This window comes from Bombus affinis, chromosome 18, assembly GCF_024516045.1.
Source record: "Bombus affinis isolate iyBomAffi1 chromosome 18, iyBomAffi1.2, whole genome shotgun sequence".
NCBI lineage: Eukaryota > Metazoa > Arthropoda > Insecta > Hymenoptera > Apidae > Bombus > Bombus affinis.
Genome location: NC_066361.1, coordinates 4347337 through 4369837, shown reverse-complemented (window position 1 = coordinate 4369837; position 22501 = coordinate 4347337). Strand labels below are relative to the sequence as shown.

Genomic DNA, 22501 nt, shown 5'->3' with positions numbered 1-22501 from the left:
ATTTATTTAAATTCTCTTATTTTTTAGTTAAAGTAAATTTCAAATACCGCCAACGAAATTCAAATAAAATTCGCAGTGGAAAAAGTTAAAGATAGTAAATCGAGGTCGGCGAAAATTGAGAAGGTTAGTCGCGTGCGATGTGAACGTTACATTGTCGTACGATCTTCAGTGTATACATATGTATTGGGCTTCTAGTAGATCGCTGCTTCGAATTAGGACCGTCGGACGTCAGGAAGGGTTAATTGCGGCTATTTCCATGATAAAAGGAACGTAGAGCGAAAGACTGTGTGAATCACGCAACTAGATTCTCTAGATCCAACCTAAATTTCTTTTATAACTACTAACAACAGTCACTTTTACTCCGATGAACTGTAAAGTCACCTATCGCAACATTTCTAACCTATTAGATTGACAACTAATTGATGGCGGGTTTTGTCATCAGATGGTAACGACAAAATCCGCGATCACTTAGTTGCCAACCTAATATATGAACCGTTTAATCCTCCTCTTAATAGTTTGAGGTTAGCAATTCTGTTGTGCTTAAGCGACTATCGCTGTTTATTGCTGTCACACCGTGTCATATGGAAATATTATAATAATCTAACATCGAGCAATTGGAACTGAAGCTACATTTTAAATTAATCTCGCACGAATACTATCAGTTTTCCATATAAATCCGCGATATTAATTTCTGTTAATGTAAATATCAAGTGTTTCATGATCGAAGAAATTCGAGGTTATAAAAATATCGAGTTGCGCGTAGTATACAAGGAAATATATAGAATATCCAAAATGAAGTGTAATTTAGGTTCTGTTTCTTCGGTTGCATTTGTAAAAATATGAGATTGCAAAAAAGGACAATTGCAATTAACGATAGAAGGTATCGCACGCTTCTCTTCGCCAACTAAGTGATTGCAGATTTTGTCAATAGATGGTATTGACAAAAATTGACACTTAGTTGCCAGGCCAATATTTAGAAGAGTCTAGGATAAAAAATCCAGCCCCAATTTTTACCTAAAAATTCAGTATTGCTCGATTTCTTCCACTAAACTAAATCGCCGAAATTTCACCGGTGAAGTCCCCTCTCCCTAGATATGCACTTACCACGATATAGAGGCCCCTGCATGTGGCCAGACGAGAAACCACCCGCGCATACACGCGTCGATCCTCTCCAAGTAAGGATATATTATTCGGTTGCTTGTGTTCGGTTGGCACGGCGTGTTTAACTACCCCCGGGTGTGCGTGGATCAGCCGGCTAGATGAAGCGGAGCCGGGCCGAGATAAAACACACTGTAAACGGCCGGCCGGTCGGATATTTGGTTACAGGGAGGCGGCGGCACGTGCGCCGCAGCTCCGGGCCAGGTGGTGGAGCTCGTGCCGTTGAAGAAACAGAAGAGGCAGCAGCAGCGGGGGTGGGAGGCTACGTGGACGGTCTGGACGAAGGAAGGGGAGGATGCGATGCGGTAGGAGCGAGCGTGCTCGAGGAGGTTAGTTGCTCACCGGTGGCCGATGGCGAGGTCTGCTGCGGCGACAGCAGTACCACCACCAACTACAGCCACCGTCGTCATCACCTGCATCATATACATCGTCGCTATAGTCATCGTCATCAGCAACAACAACAACTACAGCGTCAACGATGTCACCAACGAAGGGACAGCATGGCTAGCAACGAGCTGGTCGTCGACGAGGAAGCCGACGATGAGGCTACGTATCAGGACCAGGCTACCGCTGCTCCTCCTCATCGGGACATCCGTCACGAACTCCACCACCTACAACATCACCATCATCATCTGCATCATCACCATCACCACCATCACCACCCTCACCATCACCATCATCATCATCTGCATCATATCCATCAGCGACTGCGGGACGACAGACCGCCTTGCGATCGGGACGAAAACGCCGATCGCATCGTCCGGACCACCAGCAATCGCCACGCGGATGGTACCACCGCCACTGACAACCCTGCCACCGTCACTGCCATGACGAAAGGATGCAGGATCCCGCCCTACCTCGCTACTCTACTCATCCTCTCTTATACCCTCTTCGGTATAGCAGGTTAGTGCACGAGCCTTTTTTCTCTTAAGTTTGTCCATTTTTACGTCCGGTTGCTCGTTATCGCGAGACGGTAACGTGATACACAGTGGTGGGACCAGTGAAGTGATGAAATGACCTCGAGAACGAGCCAGTGTTGTCAGAATTGTATCTGTGGAAACGATAAGATTGTAATCGTGTAGATCAACTCTGTTCGTTCGCAACATCGATTTAAGAAACTTTTGGAAAGTTTGAACATTTTTGCAAATTTTATTCGAATTCGGCCAATTAAGATACTGTCAGATCGCAATCTATTGGGTTGGCAACTAAGTTATTGCGGATTTTGTCGTTAGATAGTATTGACAAGGTCCGCAATCACTTAGTTGCCATGGAAATATACAAGTTTGAAACGCGTGTCACATAAAACTGCAAAGGCATTACCGTGTGTTGATATAATTCGATGACGCTGAATTATAAGGTCAACAAATTACAACGTACACAGTCGATAAGTTAGCGTATACAAAGCGATCCCGTTGTCCGTATTTAGAGGAGGCGAACTCGAGTGGACGCGTGGCAGCGACAGATTGCGAGAACGCGACACGTGCGATGCTTCCCGAGACCCTAATCGCTCCTAACAATTACGTACATACCGCGTGAATTATTCCGGTGAATTTGTACACACATGGCCCTGTAAATGGCCCTCTAATCTTTCTGAAGCGCATAAAAGGAAACTGGACAAAAAATGGAAGTAATTGAAGGAAATTACAACAGAAAGTGGAAGTTTGCAAGAAACCAAATATTTTCCCAAATAACCGGGCATTTCTCTCTGTTAAACTTTGCAATCTTCAACTAACTGTGTCCAATAAATGGTTCCCTTTTTGAAACCATAGTTGCCAATACAATTTACGATTATCTATTGTTCTTATCGCGAATAAAAGATCGTTCAGACACGTTTAGTCAAGTGGCAACTAACTTGAGCAACTTGGCGTGTGCCAAAATTTAGTCGGCTAGTTTAGTAAAACGTGCTAGTAGTTTAGTCAAGTGGCAAGTAATTTAGCAATTTACCGTATATGAACACTAAAATGTAATCAAGTAATTTAGCAAAACGATTTTGTCGTTTATCATGTTCTTCAGAACCTTCCAAAAATTTCATTCTTTTTTGTCCATTTCAAACAATTTCCGAAATTGCCCGGAAAATAGTTTGCGCCTAAACGATTACCAAATATCCTGGTTTCAAAAGATGGAAATCTCGGCAGCTATCAGGTGCAGTGTACTTGGCCAGATAATCTAGAAATTTCAATCTATTTCGAATCTATTGAACGTGTTTGAACGAGCCTTGATATTCTATGCGATGTTTATACAAATAACAGACGATAAATTCCACTGTAAATTTGATGTACGCGTTTTTAAAGAAACACGCGCAGAATCGTGTGGCATCGACCGTGTTCGGCGTATTGCAAAATTATAACAGGTGACAGATAGAGCGAGGCTCGCATGGCCGGATGCAACGTGCGCTGCGGTTCTGCATAAGAACGTCGATGTTGCTGCGAAGCTCGTGGCTCCTGGCGCGTCTCTCTTATTACCCGGCGGCCAAGTTTCACGTGGCGTGCGCGAATATTTTCCAACTTTCGAATTGTTCGATGGTATGGCAGATTAATGCGCCGAGTATCGAGTGCCTGGCGTTCCATTCGATCCTCCTTGTCCGTAAGGTGACATCGTGTCTCCTGTAAAAAGCATGTACGATCCATTAGCCATGGAAAATGCGACAAAATGGAATATTTCAAATTTTTGAACCTCAGAATGCGAACAATCTTTCTGCTAGATTAATCGAAATGAAAAACTTGCGAAATATTTACGATGGCTGAGGCGAAACTTTCGACTAAATATCGGGAATATCAGGTTTCTCTAACGCTTTGACTGCCACGCTGAAATCACATGTTTCGCAGAGGGCGCCACGGGAGTATTTACTATTCAAAGCATATAATGGCAAAATAATAATAAATTCATGATGTAAGACGATATTCTTCCCCAATGGACCGTTTATCTTATTGGTGGTCACGGGTGACCACCGTGGCGCGTTAGTAACAGTCGATAACGACATATTATAACAAAGCTTCGTTTATTTCAACAAATCATTCGCTTTCGTTATTTCGTCGTAAGCAAAACGTGCAGAATATATCGTTGAAACGTGTAGAGGATATTAGTAAACAGTATTACGATTATTTTTATGATTTCGACGAAACTTTCGACTGAAACGGTAGAGGTCCGGAAAAAAATTATATTTGCGATAAACCAATGGCAGTGGTAGATTACCAACAGTGGAAAATGAGCTGTAGATTTATCAGATCAAATGGTAGCATATTCTATAGCACATAGAAGAACCCTTAAGTGGTATATAAAATTAGCTTTAGAGTTACTGTTAAATACATCAATTTCAAACGCGATGATACTCTATAAACAAGCAAAAAAAACAAAAACCAAGGTATCAGCTTTTAGAATGGCACTCGCAACGCACCTTACACAGTGCCATTCACCAGACCCGTGAAATATACTTATTCGACAAAGATTGCGACACGAAACGCAGAAGAAAGAAGGACAAGCGTATCTGGCACGAAAATTTTGCATAGAGTGGTATAAAAAAAATGTTAAACAGTTAGGATCAAAAATTGGTAAGAATCGGACCAAAAAGGTGACCACCTATCGTCCAGATATCGATGAGCCACATTTATGTTTAAAGCGTTTTAACACAGTTCACCGTTAGATGCAACATTTGTTCTCATTTTTTTTTTTTTTTTTTTTTTTATTGATGTTCCAATAAAAATGTTTAATCGTTTAATGGACACTTTTTATTTCAAAGTATCTTCTATTTATCGGTTATATTCAAAATGCCCTAACTGTCAATTTTCACACAATTTTTACAATTATAAATAGTTGAGGCGCTTCGGTCAACAATGACCGCACAGTGGCGCCACAGTAGAAATAGTGGTGGGTCATATATGACCCAGGTGGCAGTCAAAGTGCTAATTACGACTTAATGCTACTGATAGGGATCGGTAACGTGAGAAAAAAAGATGCCGATGGAGGATAACAGAATGGCAAAAAGGTTTTCCAGTTTAGTTTTTACGAGGTACAAGGAGGGGAGAGACGATCACTTAGTCCGGCTCTAAAATACCGGACCACCCTTTGTGTTTGCCAAACCTGGAAGCCGAAGGAATTTCTAAAGCGGCTATTCGACAATTCGTCTCTCCCTTGTGCCCAATAATGGGATAAACGATGGTTGGCTTTTGGTCGTTACACAACTTAATCGTGCAAATTCACCGCCAACACGTTTTCAGCTTTCTCGCTGTCCTTTCATTAATCCACCATCGTGATTTCCTCAATGGATAATGGCTGCTTTGAAAAGGCAACCTTTTTACAGTAAATTTCACAGTATATTTCGATGGAATCAACGTGGAAATATTTTTAGTGAAAGTAATTTAGTAGAGACGTCTGAAGTGACTGAAACAAGAAACTTGAGAAGGTATGCGCTGGTGATTCTATGGATGATTAATTTTGAATGATTTCTGTTGACAGACGCCTGTTCATCGCGGTCGACGCCGAAACCACGGCCACCGACGCCGACGCCTCGACCGAACATCACATTCCACATGTACACGTGTCCACCGGATTATGCGGAATGGTACTGCTTGAACGGTGCCACATGTTTCACTGTCAAAATCGTCGATTCCCTCCTTTACAATTGTCTGTAAGTACGCCGCTAGTTCATTTCTCTTCCTTCATTTTTATCAGAGAACAATTTTGCATTTCACTAAAGAAATAAAATAGTCAAATTCGAAGATGGTATGCTTCTGGGGTTAGCCATCCGCGTGTTATTTAGCAATTAAGTTAGGCAAATTTAGCAAATGTTCAGTTGACAAATTGTAAAGTACAAATTAAATAATAAAAAAGAAACTTTTTCACTTGTAGCGCAAGACGGTAAAAGTTCAAAGTATTGGCCTGGCAACTAAGTGATTGCGGGTTTTGTCATTACCACCTAATGACAGAACCCGCAATCACTTAGTTGCCAACCCAATATACATAAATCGCTTAATCCTACTCCTAGTAAATTGAGGTTAGGAATCCTACTGTGCTTAAGTGACTGTCGCTGTTTATTGCTGTAACACCGTGTCATATGGAAATATTATAATAATCTAACATCGAGGAATTGGAACTGAAGCTGCATTTTAAATTAATCTCACGCGACACAATCAGTTTTCCATATAAATCCGTGATATTAATTTCTGTTAATGTAAATATCAAGTATTTCATGATCGAAGAAATTCGAGGTTATGAAAATATCGAATTGCACGTAATATGCAAAGAAACATATAGAATATCCAAAGTGAATGTAATTTAGGTTGCATTTGTTAAAATATGAGATTGCATAAAGGTCAACGGTCCATTCATAATTCCGCGTTAATTTACCAATTGAAATACTGTATTGATATTATTATAGTGCTTCAAAGAACACGAAGTAGTATAAAAGGACAATTGCAAGATCTTTTTCCTACAATTGCAATTAACGATACAAATTACCGCACGCTTTTGTTCGACTTGGCAACTAAGTGATTGCGGATTTTGTCAATACCACCTAACGATAAAATCCGCAATCACTTAGTTGCCAAGCCAATACCATACCAACAGACCTTTCACAATCAAATCCGCTATTAACCTTCTGTACAACATTCTACAAGACCTTTCCGAAGGAACCACACACGATCTTCACCTCGAAATGTAATCGTGATGAAAGACCACACGCGCATGAGAATGCAGCCGCAGCATTCTGCGAACGAGACTTAGTTTAATGGCAGATATTCGAATCACCGTTTCATTCGATTCGCGTGCTTTTCGTATCCGATAGAAGAACAGCCGTTAACCGATTATTACGTATCGTATCTATCGACTATAGCGCGCCGTGGTTACCGTTCATTTTACAAATCTACCGTAAACTATGACAATGGCAGGTTACGTTGCAGATTCGAACGCCGTCTATCCCATCGAGCCTTAATTTATACTTTATTTAACGCGATCGTAGTTCGCCTGGGAAAACGTTACTTCGTAGAATATAAAGGAAACACATAGCGTTTCGTTTGCAGCACCGTTTAGCGTCGTTTTCGCTGATAACCATCGATCGTCCATTCCTGTAATCAACGTTACCTAGTTTCAGGTATTTCTGCGTGCCTGTCCCGAAATTGCTTACGTTTAAAGTAACTACACGGGATGATTTACGACCGTGTAACCCAGTGTCCATTTGTGTCTACTTTTCTCCGATTAGCCTGTTCCCAGTTGTATATCCTTTCGAAGCTTTCTATAAACGACATAGAAATTCACTTTGCCAACGCTCGATCAAGATTTCTTCGACTTATCGATCGGTTTGCAAACAATCCGCCTTGTGTAGCCGAGTTGGAAACCGATGTCCCATTTACCGGAGGGTCTCGTGGAACGATCGCTTTCCAAGAGGAAGCAGAACTATCTCACGGTGGAATGATTGCGACACGGCCGTATCACGCGTGGAATTTCAGCCGCGAAGACGCTTTGGAATATTACGTAATCAGACACACCCTTGGTAAATAGCAGCCAGTTGGAATGATCGTCGAAAATACGGTCGAACGCCATGGCTCCTCGCCATTAAATCTATCGATTATCCAAAGAGAATCTGCTGCAAAAGAAACAAAAAAAAATTCAGCGTTGATTCCCTAATTCCGCGATGTAAATCTTAACACATTGTTACCGGCCACGAGTAAACTCGTGATGCGCTTTTTTCCCGTATCAGCGTCGTTTTCTCAGTGCGCTGTTGGAGATGATACAGTGCAATTATTGGTCAGCATATCTCAAACTGTGTCTCTCGTTTATAAGACCAGTCAAGTTGAGTCCTTTGTTGCAAAAAAAATGTCAACCATGACGGAACGTATCAAAATCTCACGCATCAAAATATCATTAAACCTACGTGCATATTACAATACAATAAGCACATGAAAGGGGTAAATCGTGCAGATCAGTATTTGGCGAACAGCAGTATTTTACGAAAAACTTTAAAAAAAATTAGCATTTTTCCGATAAACTGCACCTTGCTCGATGCATATAAAATGTACTGTACCTATCTGCCAATAAAACAAGATACAACAAATTTCTACTGCAAGCAGTTAGAGAATGGATAACTGTGGATTCCAAAGAAGGCAGCATTGCACCTGACACTTCTCGAATTTCTGAAACAGCTCCTTATTATAGTGATGCACCCTTCAGGCTTTCCGGACAACTAAGAGACCACGTGTTAGAAAAAATAGTCACTAGCAGAAAAACAAATCCGACTAGAGCGTGTAGAGGACGCTGTTCAAAAGGAAAACACAGCGAAACTAGATATATTTGCAAAAGCTGTTGTGTACCATTACACGTAGGTGATTGTTACGCTGTTTATCATAGGAAAAAGAAATATTCAAAGTTGAATAATAAATCAAATGTATTAAAATTTATTTATATTATTTTACTTGCACATCCAATTATGAAATAATAGCCTGTGACATGAGATAAATTCTCAGTAAAATTGCCGGTCAACAATGTGTTAAAAGTTCCAATTTGTTTACCGACTCGACACGATTACATTTGCATTACCTTGGTTTACACCTGTGGCGCCACTGACAATAGATGTGCAACTTATTTCAAAGCAATCTCAAAAATTCTTTGCAAGACGAGATATCCTGAGGCGACCAGCACCAATTCCCAGAATCTCGAAATGTTCTGGACGAATGCCCGGCCACGCGTATACTTTCGAATGAAAGGAATCATCGGATCCCTGTGAACATTACACGGCAGCCGACTTTTTTCTCGCTCACGCACACCCTCCAGGTTTGAGAATCACATTGACATCAGCATGGCTGGAACAATTGCAACGGAACCGAAATGGGAAAAGGTGGAAAAAAGGATCACCGCGTTCTTCTTTCGCCATCGTCAACGTTAATCTCTGGTTACGTGCCGATGACACGTACGGAGGAATTCCTACGGAAATCCTATGGAAAGCCATCAATCGTACGAATCGACTCCTTTCTTTGTAGCTATTGCGATGGTCATAAACCGACACGTTCTTTAACAGATCTTTTTTCTCTTGGCCTTCGAATAGACCGCCCGGTTTGAAAGTTTCGTTGCCGATCGATTTCTGTGAAAACTAGCAACATAGTCCATCGGTTAATAGCCTGTTTTTAGACAAGTTAAGATTACACGAGCGATAGTTTGGCATAGAACCTTTTAGAAGATTTATTTGCTAAACGACAAGTACAGAGATACGTAGGAAAGAACGTCATTTATCCTGAATTATTTTTTAAATATATATTAATATTGATTTCATTTTACATATGTCCAGTTCTTATCATTTTCCTGTCCTTGCTTTACAATCTTCCTAATAAAGGATCATTTTCATATTTAATCGATACTCTGATAATGAAGATTCTATCGTGTCAAATAACCTCACTTTTGCACTGTATTTTATCAGCCCCGGAGTATCAGTGTCACTCTATAGAAAACTTGCTGAAGTTGAAAGTTTCGTTGCCGACCGATTCCTGTGAAAGCTAGCAAAATAGTCCATCGGGTAATAGCCTGTTTTTAGACAAGTTAAGATTACACGAGCGATAGTTTGGTATAGAACCTTTTAGAAGATTTATTTGCTAAACGACAAATTAAAGTACAAAGTTTGTTAAAGTATAAAGATGATCGAATTAGTTTGTTTTCCTACGAAAGAACATCGTTTATCCCGAATTATTTTATAAATATATATATTGACATTTTATCGACCGATAGTCGATTGATCGGCTTTTTGTTGCCGACGCTTACCGACCGGCAGCCTATTAATTGGCTTTTTGTCACCGACGCTTACTGACCGATAACCGATTAATCGGTTTTTTTGTCGCCAACGCTTACCGATCGATAATCGATTAATCGGTTTTTGTCGCCAACGCTTACCGACTGATAGCCTATTAATCGGCTTTTTGTCGCCGACAATTTTTCTCATTATTTGAGTAATATTTATTATTTGGTACTAAGGTACCTTGCTCAGTTGCATCAGTTGCGTTGTTTTGTAAGCTCGCACAATTTTATACCAATTTGAAAAATTTACCGTTCGCAATGAACAAAAAGAATGGTATTAGCGAGTCTAAGCCGAGACAGAGCCAGCGCCAGGGAGAGTCTGCGCCTAAGCTGTCGGTCGGACGTGTGTATGCCGTTGAACCGCTAACGGTCGGTAAAGTGTTAATATTGACTTCATTTTACACATTTCCAGCTCTTATAATGTTCTGTCCATGTTTTACAATCTTCGTAATGAAGGAGCATTTTCATATTTAGCCCTTTGCACTGCTATGTCGACTGTGGCTCGATATCAGTTTTTATCTTAGCAGCTCGTTTGTCGAGTCCCACTCGACATTCTTTCATGTCCACCTTTTTTTAAGAAACGTGAGAGAGAAAAGCAGGATTGCATGCTGGAAATTGTTTCAAGATGTATCATACACTTAAAAATTAGAAAATACGACAATAGTATGAAGAAAACTGGTATATAAATGAACTTCTTTCTTCTTTTATTTTCTAGTTAAAGTAAATTTCAAGTAAAACACTTAAAAGCGTTGGCAGCTACTGCTAATGAAATTCAAATACAATTCCCAGTGCAAAGGGTAAATCGATATTCTGATAATGAAGACTCTACCGTGTCAAATAACCTCACTTTTGCACTGTATTTTATCAGCCCTGGAATACCAGTGTCATTCTACAGAAAACATGCTAAATGCAAATTGCTTGCAATAAAAAGTTATTCCTAACCATGATCGAAGACTCTTCTGATAATATCAGGCTTTAATGACGAAGTTTCTAATACAAGAATAAACATTATTCATACACGCGCGCCATGAAATCGTGGACAGTATCTCAATCAGCGTTTCACCGTCCATGCACTTGGCTAACTGGCGAACTTTTTACACCGCGAATAACTCCAATTCATCAGTTTCCATGCAAACGACCGAATACATGGCGAAACGAATAAATAATCGCGTCGGGGGCCGATTGCTCTCGCGAGCATCGTACGTGCTACTTTTTCCTCGTTCGCGCTCCCATAATTTCCGCGGAACGAACAACAGGATTCCGTGAAACGGACGGAGAAAATTCCTGCGGTGGAAAGTGCTGGATAATAAACGTTTCCACTTTCTTGCCGGCGTGTGCGCGCGCGTTACGAAGACCAAGAGGACATTTGCTAACGAGACCAGTGACCCGGCACTCGACGTTCCACTATTCGCTCTTGTCTCTCGATCTACGTTGATCTGTGGATCGACCAAACTACCTGACAGCTATGAAAAATATAATTTTGCGTAATTTTCTGCGCCATTTGTAACGGGCGTCTGAGATTTGTTCACGTTCAGTCGGTCACGTGTTGGCGCACTGCAGCGCCCACGATGACGTCAAATACGAGAAACGCGGAGGAAACTACTAGATTTACGTGATCCGGACGCGCGCAAATCTCTTTTCATCGTCGACACCGGTTATAATTAAGCGCACACTTGAGAAATCTACTGGAAGGCCATTGATTAAATCGATAAGCGGTGCTCTGAAAGTAAGCCACAGTGTAAATTATTACGCCATGTAATCGCGTATACGCGATCTTGCTGCTGCATATAGCGGTTTAATTGCATTTGTGTGCACTTATTTTCGTTGTGTAAGGTGTTTAATAATAAGCGTAATATCGATGTAACTACAAGATGTAAGACTCGTAAAACGTTGCCATTGATAATAGAACAATTCAGTTAGTCTTGTGTCTGAAGTTACAATAATTATTAATAATTACTAAAATTACGATAATATTAGTTTATCTGTCTTTTTACTTTGTCAATATTGGAATATTCGGTATTGCTCGATCGTTACAAATTTCATATTTCAGGGCCGGCGCAAGGCAGGTTGTTGAGTGCGTTCGTCGGAACCCGGCCCCGCGTTTTGAGGGGCCCCGCGGTCTACGAAAATTACCCAATTAAAAAACACCGATTTTGATTAACTTTTTACAGAACGACGATACCATTAACAGACGCAAGACATTTTTTATATAGCGATGATTCGGTTTAAAGGAATGAGACAAATCATGAAAGTTCGCTTTCAGAGAAATGTACATTTTAGAGAAATTAAACTACATCAACAGTTTTTTGCAAAAGTCATACAAAGATCGCAGATTTTCTACTTTCATTGAATTTCTTGCCCCTTGAAAGCGAATTATCCATGCGAAAAAACATTACTTGGATTTGTTTAAAAAACTGCTTATAAAGAATATACAATATGAAACAGCATTTGTAAATAAACAATTGCTCGTTGTTGTTGGGCCCGCAGGATTTTTGAACCCGGCCCCGCAAAGGGTCACGCCGGCCCTGCTCTCAGAACGAGTAATTATTTACTGCGCTTGCTCGCATGAGGAAGTATCGAGGCCTTGATACGCTTCAACTCGCACGGCGAGTATCGACGTGTTACGTTATCGATGATAGACACCTCGCACAGCCAATTAGCCGCGTTTCCAGCCGAAACTATGGCAAAAGGGGGAAGGGCAGGATCTGTGTCTCTCGGTAGAAGCGACCATGTTAATGTTGCGTTGCGTGGGAGTAACGGAAGCGTTGCTTAACCGTTTTAGTGGCAGCGGTTTTTAAGAATCCGTGTCGGATTGTGCCATGCAGCGCTTCGTTCGTTTATCTGCGAGAAATGCCGATCGACACGGCGATACGATTATTCGAAAAAAGAGAACTAACTGTGACTCTGGTATGACCGGCGACGAGCTATTGGCTTGGTAACTAAGTGACTGTGGACTTTTTTCATTTGGTGGTAATGAAGAAATCTGCAACCACGTAGTTGCCAACGGTTAAATGCTCGGTACGGGGAAGCAAAAGAAGCGAACGTTTTGATGAAACGAAAACTATGGCAGCTGGCGCATGATGCGCGTTTATCGTGCATCCTTATCAACGAGTATGTCTGAAAGACTATTGTGCGTGACCAGTATCTGTTGGTCACGTTAATTCAACGATCACAGGACTCAATTAATTGTAAATGTTGTTCGGGTTAATCTGGATGAAACGAACCAGCATTCGGCTAATTATTCCGCTCCAAGGGCGAATCATGATTCGGTGGTACCGTTCCATGAAATCGACCGTGAGAATCCTTTTAATTACCGGGTTATTACGAGCCTTGCGTATCGATACGTTCTAGAAGCAATCGTTCCTCTCTACAGTTTTTACCTGTTCCTGATGTTCTTTTCTCTTATTTTCTTTGATCTTCTTTTTTTTTATTCTTTCTATCCGTCTTGATTTTGCTCCCCTCTCCTCTTTCTACACAGTTCTCCTATCTCCTTTTTGCGCTTTTCTGTTAATAATTAAGTGTACTAATTGGGTGGTTCGAGCCATCGCGTACCTATCTGATTAATGCCCGATACTAAAAGCGGTTCGTGCCTAAAGAGTACGTTTTATAGCTTCCTGGATTTCTTGCCGCGTTTTACGGAAGTGCCGCGTTCGAACAATAAAGTACCGACATGCGTTCTACCACTCTTCTATCCGGCCGATATACAACACTGTATCTAACCAGGTTCGCTTTCTTTTCTTGCAGATGCGCCAACGGTTATATCGGGCAGAGATGCGAGTTTAAGGATTTAGATGGTTCCTATTTACGTAAGTATCTGCCGTTCTCGATTCTCTTGTTGTATTCCTGGTCGCCGCGACCAGATAGTTTTATTCCATTCTAGAGTCATGCTACATAGCAAGAGCCGAGTATAATGCACTGGGTACAATGTAAATTCAACGAACTGCCTTGTTCAATCTGCAACGCGTGTTAGAGGCAGTCCAAAGGGACAAGAAGCTATGTCCGGTGACTAGGAAAGTGACGTTTTTGTTACAGCTTCCCGGCAACGTGTAATGTTGGAGACAGCCAGCATCGCCGGTGGTGCCACGATAGCAGTATTCCTGGTCGTTATCATTTGCATAGCGGCTTACATCCACTGTAAGCGAAAGCAAAAGGAATTACGGTCGAGGTATGTAGTTTCTTCTTTTATCATTATGAACTTTTCTTCGTCTTATTTATTAATAGCCTTCCTTTCTTGTCTTTCTCTCACCTAGAATGATGAAAGTGATAATTAAAGCAGATTGATGATTTAGACATGGTTGATATTTAGATGAATTATAAAAAAACTAATTCTCGTTCATTTCATAAATCTTGCATGGTGGTTGATGAATGTACAAATTTCACATTCGACGTTATTTCTGTGCCAACAGTAATTGCGTCGACACGGTGGATGGTCCTGGCCGAGATCCGGAGTTAAGGCCGTTTAGCAACCGCAGCCGCTCCCTCATGATCTTCATGACCAAGAATCCTAATAGCTCGGTAAGTGTAGCACGCGTGCACCTGTATCGATACTCCTATGATTTCCTATCTTTCCACGCCTCACATAGCCTGCGGATATCTCCTGGCACGAATTTTCCTCAGCTAATTTTTTCTATACACATTTTCCATAGCTCGCATATTATTATTTGCGAATCTGTATCAGCTATACTTTGGACACGATTTCTTAACAATTGCCGTGTCATAAAAAGTACCAAAGATCTGATGCTTGGGTCGTTTAATAATATTTCCATCTATAAAAATAAATTATATATATATATTATGCTGTATTATGTTTTGTGTAATATAATTATTTATATATTTAATAAACACATAAATTTATATATATATATAAATGTTTCCCAGGATATATATATATATATATATATATATCTCAGGATTTAAGAATAATATTTTATATAAATTATTGTATATGTATAATTAATTATATCTCAATTACTTTTTTTCAATTTATTATTTAAATATATATATATATATATATATATGCTAATTTAAATTTTTGTATTATTTAAATATATATATTTAAATTTATAAACATATATATTTATATATATATACTTACATATAATAAAACCAATTTTCCCCAACTTTTTTCATTTTCTTTTTAATTTGCCAATGTTATCCAATTTTTTTAAAAAATTTGCCAATATCATGCAACTTTTGACAAAATTTATCAAATTTTATAAATTTGTCAAAATTTTACCTAAACATCTAAAAACCATAAAAATTAATATACCATTCATAAAATTATATAAAGTTAAATAGTAATTTCCTCAAAAAAATTGGAAATTACAAATATAATAATCATAATCAATATTATAATAAATTAATTAACTAATATATATACCTATATATAATAAAATCTATTTTTCCCAATTTTTTAACTAAATTTACCAATTTCTTTCAATCTCTTTAATAATTTGCCAATTTCGTCCCACTTTTTGACAAAATTTATCAAATTATTTAAATATTTTAGAAACTTTAAAAATTAATAAATCATTAACAAAATTATATAAAATTAAATAGTAATTTCCATTATATCTCTATTTATAAAAAAATGGAAATTACCAATATAATAATCATAATCAATATTATAATAAATTAATTAATATACATTTACCTATATATAATAAAATCTATTTTTCCCAATTTTTTAACTAAATTTACCAATTTCTTTCAATCTCTTTATCCAATTTTTTTGACAAAATTTATCAAATTATTTAAATTTTTAGAAACTTTAAAAATTAATAAATCATTAATAAAATTATGTAAAATTAAATAGTAATTTCCATTATATCTCTATTTTAAAAAAAATGGAAATTACCAATATAATAATCATAATCAATATTATAATAAATTAATTAACTAATATATATACCTATATATATTAAAATTTATTTTTCACAATTTTTTAACTAAATTTACCAATTTCTTTCAATCTCTTTAATAATTTGCCACTTTTTGACAAAATTTATCAAATTATTTAAATATTTTAGAAACTTTAAAAATTAATAAATCATTAACAAAATTATATAAAATTAAATAGTAATTTCCATTATATCTCTATTTATAAAAAAATGGAAATTACCAATATAATAATCATAATCAATATTATAATAAATTAATTAATATACATTTACCTATATATAATAAAATCTGTTTTTCCCAATTTTTTAACTAAATTTACCAATTTCTTTCAATTTTTTTAAAAACTTGCCAATTTTATCCAATTTTTTGACAAAATTTATCAAATTATTTAAATTTTCAAAAACTATAAAAATTAATAAATCGTTCATAAAATTATATAAAGTTAAATAGTAATTTCCATTCTTTATTTAAAAAAAATGGAAATTACAAATATAATAATCATAATCAATATTATAATTAATTAATTAATTATTTATTTATATATATATATATATACATATATAATATTACGTGGAGAGAATGATTGATCAGAGAAAGTAAAAACTTGTTCGCTAAGAACCTTTCGTTTGTGGTGTTCTCAGGCGGCGATAGAGCAGACGAGAATGCCCGGATGGAACTGCCCGGAAGCGGAGTCAATGAGAATGGCGTCCATCAGCGAAGGCAAACGTTCCAATCAATGATAGAGTCAGTCCGGTGCCTAATTCCACTACACGAAGCAAGGCGTCCAGCATAGAGATCACCGACACCACGTCGACGGAAGGGAATCACTTTCACCCAGCTGCTTTCTGTCTCCGTCCATGGACTACGTTCTCGCGGTGACGTATCAGAGAGGAAGGAAGAGAGAGAGAAAAAAAAAAAATCCATTGTGAACGTATTGCTCGACGATCGTGTGCAACTTTGAAGAGCCTAGCTTCGTCGTAATTCAATGTTTATTTGTGCCTGAATTATCCGGTCGACGAGTTTCTTGCATCGTTAAGGATCGTTTGAAGAGGAAGATCGTTTAGCTCGAGTTCGAGCGGTGCGTTTCTTCACAATGGAAGATCACGTTGGCAAGACAGCAAGAGACGATCTCGTTGGCAGCTGAAAAAATCGATACGTGGACCGGGATCCTCGGGATCGATGATTCGCGCGAGATCTAAAAAAGCGTAGGATTAAAAAGGAAGTACGTAGCCGGTAACTTTAAATAGCTGGACCTGAACAGCTGGAAGAACAAAGGACAAGAAGGTAGACAAGAAGGCAAGCTTAAAAATAAAGCCTCTGCTGAATAGGTGACTCTCTTAATAGAAAGAAAAAGTAGGGAAGAGAGAGAGAGAGAGAGAGAGAGAGAGAGAGAGAGAGAGGAGAAGAGAAAAGAAGCATTTAGCGCGAACGTAACGGAGAAGAAGCATAAGTAATTTGTTCCTATCGGAGATACGAGATAGTTTAGAGCAGACAATAATAACCGGAGAATAATTACATAACGTTATTAGCATCGGTTAAGATAAATGTACCAGTTAAGTTTCGACGAATAATCCTCTGCTAGAAGTAGAAACGTTGCTCGTCGTAGAATATAATTCCTCGATTTTAATCGAGAAAACGCGCGGAAATAAGTCCCTCCCCTCCCCTCCCAGATTTCACTGCTTTGTTTTATTCTTCTTTTCCACAAACTCCTGTTTTCTGTATGTCCGATTTCGTTCGCTTCTTTTTTCCGTATCCTCACGCAGAAATCGATCCTTCGATGCAAGTTCCGAGTTCAGCACAAGTTTCTTAGAAATCAATACCACTGAAACGCGGAAAATAGAACGACTCACGTATCAGAAGCGTTAGCAGATGCAAAGCATTCGAAGTTCTAAATCGTTGGATGTCAGACAATTTCTCTTCTTCTACACTGGCTGATCCAGAAGGGAAGAAATTCTAAAATTCTAACCGTTTCTGTCGTTCAGTTTTCTTTCTTTCAATGTGCCGAATCGTCACGAAAGTTATGCGTCACAGCGATAATACAAAGTAGATTCGCGTGACGGGCCAAAACTTGATCCTATAAGTGTGTTTCACTGTAAAATGTTCGTTCAATACAGACGTAATTATTTATTGGAAAGTTTTCGTTAAGTATATGTATTTTTTGTCCGCACAATGCCGTAAGTGTAATTTCATTTAAATTCGTAATATAATTTAAATTCGCCTTAACATGGCGAGAAAAGAAAAGAAAACGAACTCGAGGATGGTGTCCCTGTGCGGCGTTAAAACCTAGCGAAAAGAAAGTAAGCCTCGTTGTAATATTCGTTAGATCGTCGATAAAAATCGATTGAATTCTCGAAGACGAATGCACGAGTCGCGGTGGCATCGATAACGATCGTGTCCATCGATCGATTAAGGTCGGAATCGAGCACGCTGCGGAGCAAATCTCTGTTCCTCGCCTCTCCTCTTGTAAATAGTAAATTATCCACATAGGGCCAGCCGATTCGTTTTCCGTTAAATTTATCCCAAGAAAGATTGGGCCGTTGTAGCGGACAAACTACAATTATGACGACGCTGGTCGACAGCGAGTTCCCATTTCTTTACGGTGACTATTGACAAATAAATTTATCGGGCAACGAGTCGACCGGATAACAGAGTCGATTGTTCGCGCGGCGTGCTCCTCCCAATATAACCGATAGAACTATCTCCATTCTTCTTTCGAATTTTGAAAGGAGTCGAGGATTCGTTTAAAACGATCGTTGTCGAACGCTACCGCGACGCCATCTTAAAAAGTTCACGAAGAAGCACGATATGTTATTTGTTTAGTCGATCATAACCTAACATCCTGGAAGGATCGATCCTGTATTCGACGATGATTTGTACATTTGTAGATACTGTGTCGTGGAATGAAGAAGCTTCCAAACGCTTTGAAGAAACAGAAAATGAATCGTCTAGTATACTTTTGTGTAACGTGTACGAATAATGTGTCGCGCGATCATGACCCGACGACGCTTTCGTTTCTTTGCTCGGCCACGAGCCTCGTGTTTTCTCTTTCGTTATGAAGTTTCAAAACTTGAATGACTTAGAAAACGTCGTAAAGATGCAGTAAGAGCTGGTAATCTTTCTGGACAACGAAAATCGGGAAGAAGAGTCGAAAGAAAGAAACGAAGGAGAAAACCGAAGAATACGCATACGTACGTAGAATTATGAAACGAGATAGGTTCCGAGACGAGAAACGCGTGAAGCTAGGTGGCCTAATGTGTATTTCTTTTCTTTTTTTTAATTTTCTGTTACGGGTACGAATTCGAATCGTAACCGTACGTTGTAATTTATTATAAATAGTCGTAATTATCGTGAAGAAATCGTAGCGTGAAAATGGAAAAACTCTAATTTAATTATTCCCCGATCTTACTTCTCTCGTAACTTTGTACTTGGTTCCTAATTTATTCTTATATTATTTTTTTCCCTCTAATTATTAATTACCACGATTATTATTATTAACTTACTAATTTACGATCATTAGTTGCGATCATTTAATTATTCTCCTTTTATTATTATTATCGAACCACGATTAATCAATTTATTCCTAATACTACCGCGTATTATTTGGTTAACACGATATCTTTTAAGGACACGCACTTATTATTTATAAACGAACGAACGAACGAACGAGAGAGAGGGAGAGAGAGAGAAAAGAGTTATGTAAAAAAAGAAAAAGAACGAAGAGAAAAAGCACGCAATTTCCGACGCAAGTGCGCCTGTGAAAACCGCATAAAACTCAATGAAAAGCTTACGTTCCAACATCGCACAGGCATTCGTTGAATATCGTAGTATCTGCAGTTGTTCTTCAATCGAGAAAGCCATTTTCCTACAATTCATTCAGCCAGCACACAGGTTTCTTTCCATAAATGCAACGTAGTAATTCACGCAATCGAACCAGCAATCGTTGAATCAACTTCTAAACACAGTTTCACTGAAAGTTCGAGTAATCGCTTCTAACGATCGTAGTCGATTCCTCGCAATTCTTCTAATTGGTCGTATCGCGTTTCGAAACGCATCGACGTGCATCGTGAGAGCGATTACTCGAACCCGTCGATTCCGAAAAATTGAGCAACGAATGGCCGATTGTTGAACACGAAGGAACTTCGAAACGTTTCATACGGGAGCGATCGCAAGAGAAAAGATTCGTAGGTAGACTTCGATTGTCAGCTTCTAAACGTTAAAATATCGTCACGACCGAGTGATTGCTTGACCACGATCTTTCTCTTTCTTTTTTCTTTTTTTAATTTACACCCTATCAATCATCGAGGGGAAACATGACTTTAATTTTTGTCGAGAGAAAAGATAAATAAACCAGAGAGAATCATCGTCGGGAGCAATGACTTGGGCTTGTGACTTAGCGATCGTTTAAGCGTAGACAGTGGTAGCATTTTAGTACATCAGACAGCGCTGTAGCCGTGTATCGCGAAGATCAAGACGAAGAAGAGAGCCGAAGGGAGGGAAAGAATAAGAAAAAAAGCAGACACGAGAAGGATACGTTGCATTCGATCGGGAGAAAGAGAAAGAAACAGAGAAAGAAAAACAGCTAAACGACGCGAAGAAATTTCGATGAATTTTTCTTTTGGGTCAGCGTGGTCAGAGAGGTCTTATCCTAGGAGAGAGACCCGACGGGAATGGTTTGTACCACTAACCGTTCGATCGGAATCGACTCGAGGACACTGGAATCACGAAATTCTTAGTGGAGCGCGATCATTCCGATCGACGACTGGTCAACTCTACCGTCGGCGACCGCCGCTCAGTCCGTTCGTATCCTCTTCTTTCCTTTGTTTTCTCTTGTTTGCTTCTTGCTTTTCCGTTTCCGTTTCTTCTTAATATTCTGTTTTTCCTTTCTTTTTTCTTTCTGTTTTCCTTTATTTGTTTTAATTTTTAATTTCCGGACGGAAATCTTCGCGCTCAGACGACACGCGAAAGGTCTCCAAGTGAAATTTGTTTCTTTTTTTCGTGAATTGCGTGCGCTTTATGACGGCGGATGGTAGGTACCCCGTCCGACATACCAAATCCGTACTTTCTGTCGCGATATATGCTGTTCGTTGTAAATGTACCAAAGACAATGTCGATTAACTGACAAAATAAAGGTAGTTTATTTATAAAAATGTGTGAAGAAGAATGAAAAAAAAAAAAGAAAGAAAGAAAATGATAGAGAGAAAGGAGCAGTGTGCACGCGGATAACGCGTGTATGATCTGCTTCGTAAAAATCGAACGGTAAGAACAATGAACGAATATAACGGGGATAATATAGTTAACAAGAGTTATCTATCCAAAGGAAAAATGCTGCTAAAGTGTCATTTAGCTAGACGAGATTGATCATTGGATTCGCAATGTTGCACCGAAACATTGTTATTATTTTTGTAAAGAAACTATGTACATGTATTAACTTAGCGTGCTCTGCGTATGGAAGCTTACGATATGTTGATTATTATTACTATTATTATTATTATTGCTATTATTATTTCTATTATTATTATTTCTATTATTATTATTATTGCTATTATTATCTATTTTTATTATTATCTATTATTATTACGATTATTATTATATTGAAAGGAATAAAAACTTGTACTCTTGTTTCCCGAAATGGTTAAGTAGTATAAATAAGCGAGATCGTACATGTTGCTGCAGTCATCCTTTAAACTTTAAACACTTTCCCGCCATTCTTCACTGATTGTTCCATAGGCTGCGCCACTGTCCTTCGCGTTCCTTCCTTTACAATTAGATGATAATACGTCAAGCAAATACGTGATTATAGTTGTTTAAAAAATTCTAGAACGTTTATCCTTGTATTTAAAAGAAGGAAAAAGTAAAAGAATTGAAGAATGACATATATATATATATAATATAATATATATAAATAATATATATAAACATGACGTACTAAGTTTCACCAAAGAGAGCACAATATTTAAACCTTATTTTTCGAATTTGATCACGCAGTAGTTCCAGCGTAGATTTGATCACCATGAAACGTGTAATCTACGCATCGAAAAGTGTTATATTTAAAATATTTCGTGTTTAAATTAGTGTCTGTGTATATTAATTCAATGACAAATTGTTCAAAGAATCATTAAATTTGGAACGACATTAAACAATTCGCGAACCTACAAATTTTTTGTGAAAACTGGTCTGATGTTTCAGCATCTATCTCACTTTAATGGCATTCTTATCTTCGATGCAATGCGTTTGGTTGATGTCAGATATGCTATAGTGATACTAGTGTAAATGTTAGTGAAATAGTGGAAAAATAATGCTAACAGTTGGAGTTATTAAAAGCTGAATTTGTAACATCCATAGATAATTGGCAAGATGGAATTTCAAAGAAACATTAAGGCCATGCAGACCAAGAACCATCGACTTATATAAATACATATACCTCCTAATTATAATTTAATTATAAATATTCAGTTGATCCAATCAATATTTCATCTTATTACATTTTTGCTAGTATCTCCTGTGTTTGAAAAATACGATATAATAAAAATTATATAATTGAAATTTATTCGATATGAAACAGCTTAAATCCTTTATCTGAGTTTTAATTAAAATATTTTAAGGGAACTATCACTCGAAAGACAAAATGTAGAAAATCAATTTTTTATTTCATTATATCATAACAAAATGA

The 22501-nt window shown here is 38.2% G+C and overlaps 1 protein-coding gene across 3 annotated transcripts in view; it reads left to right on the top strand.

Annotated features, from left to right (window-relative positions):
• The window catches only part of LOC126926612 (uncharacterized), a 73857-nt gene extending 51479 nt beyond the window's left edge, over positions 1–22378 (top strand). For all 3 annotated transcript variants that reach the window (XM_050742999.1, XM_050742998.1, XM_050743001.1), the window contains exons 2-7: positions 1327–2061; positions 5611–5782; positions 13675–13736; positions 13963–14095; positions 14337–14445; positions 16473–22378. In XM_050742999.1, the coding sequence (XP_050598956.1) occupies positions 1327–2061; positions 5611–5782; positions 13675–13736; positions 13963–14095; positions 14337–14445; positions 16473–16571 (1310 nt within the window). In that variant the 3' untranslated portion in view covers positions 16572–22378. The remainder of the gene's footprint in view (positions 1–1326; positions 2062–5610; positions 5783–13674; positions 13737–13962; positions 14096–14336; positions 14446–16472) is intronic.
• The last annotated feature ends 123 nt before the right edge of the window (positions 22379–22501 follow it).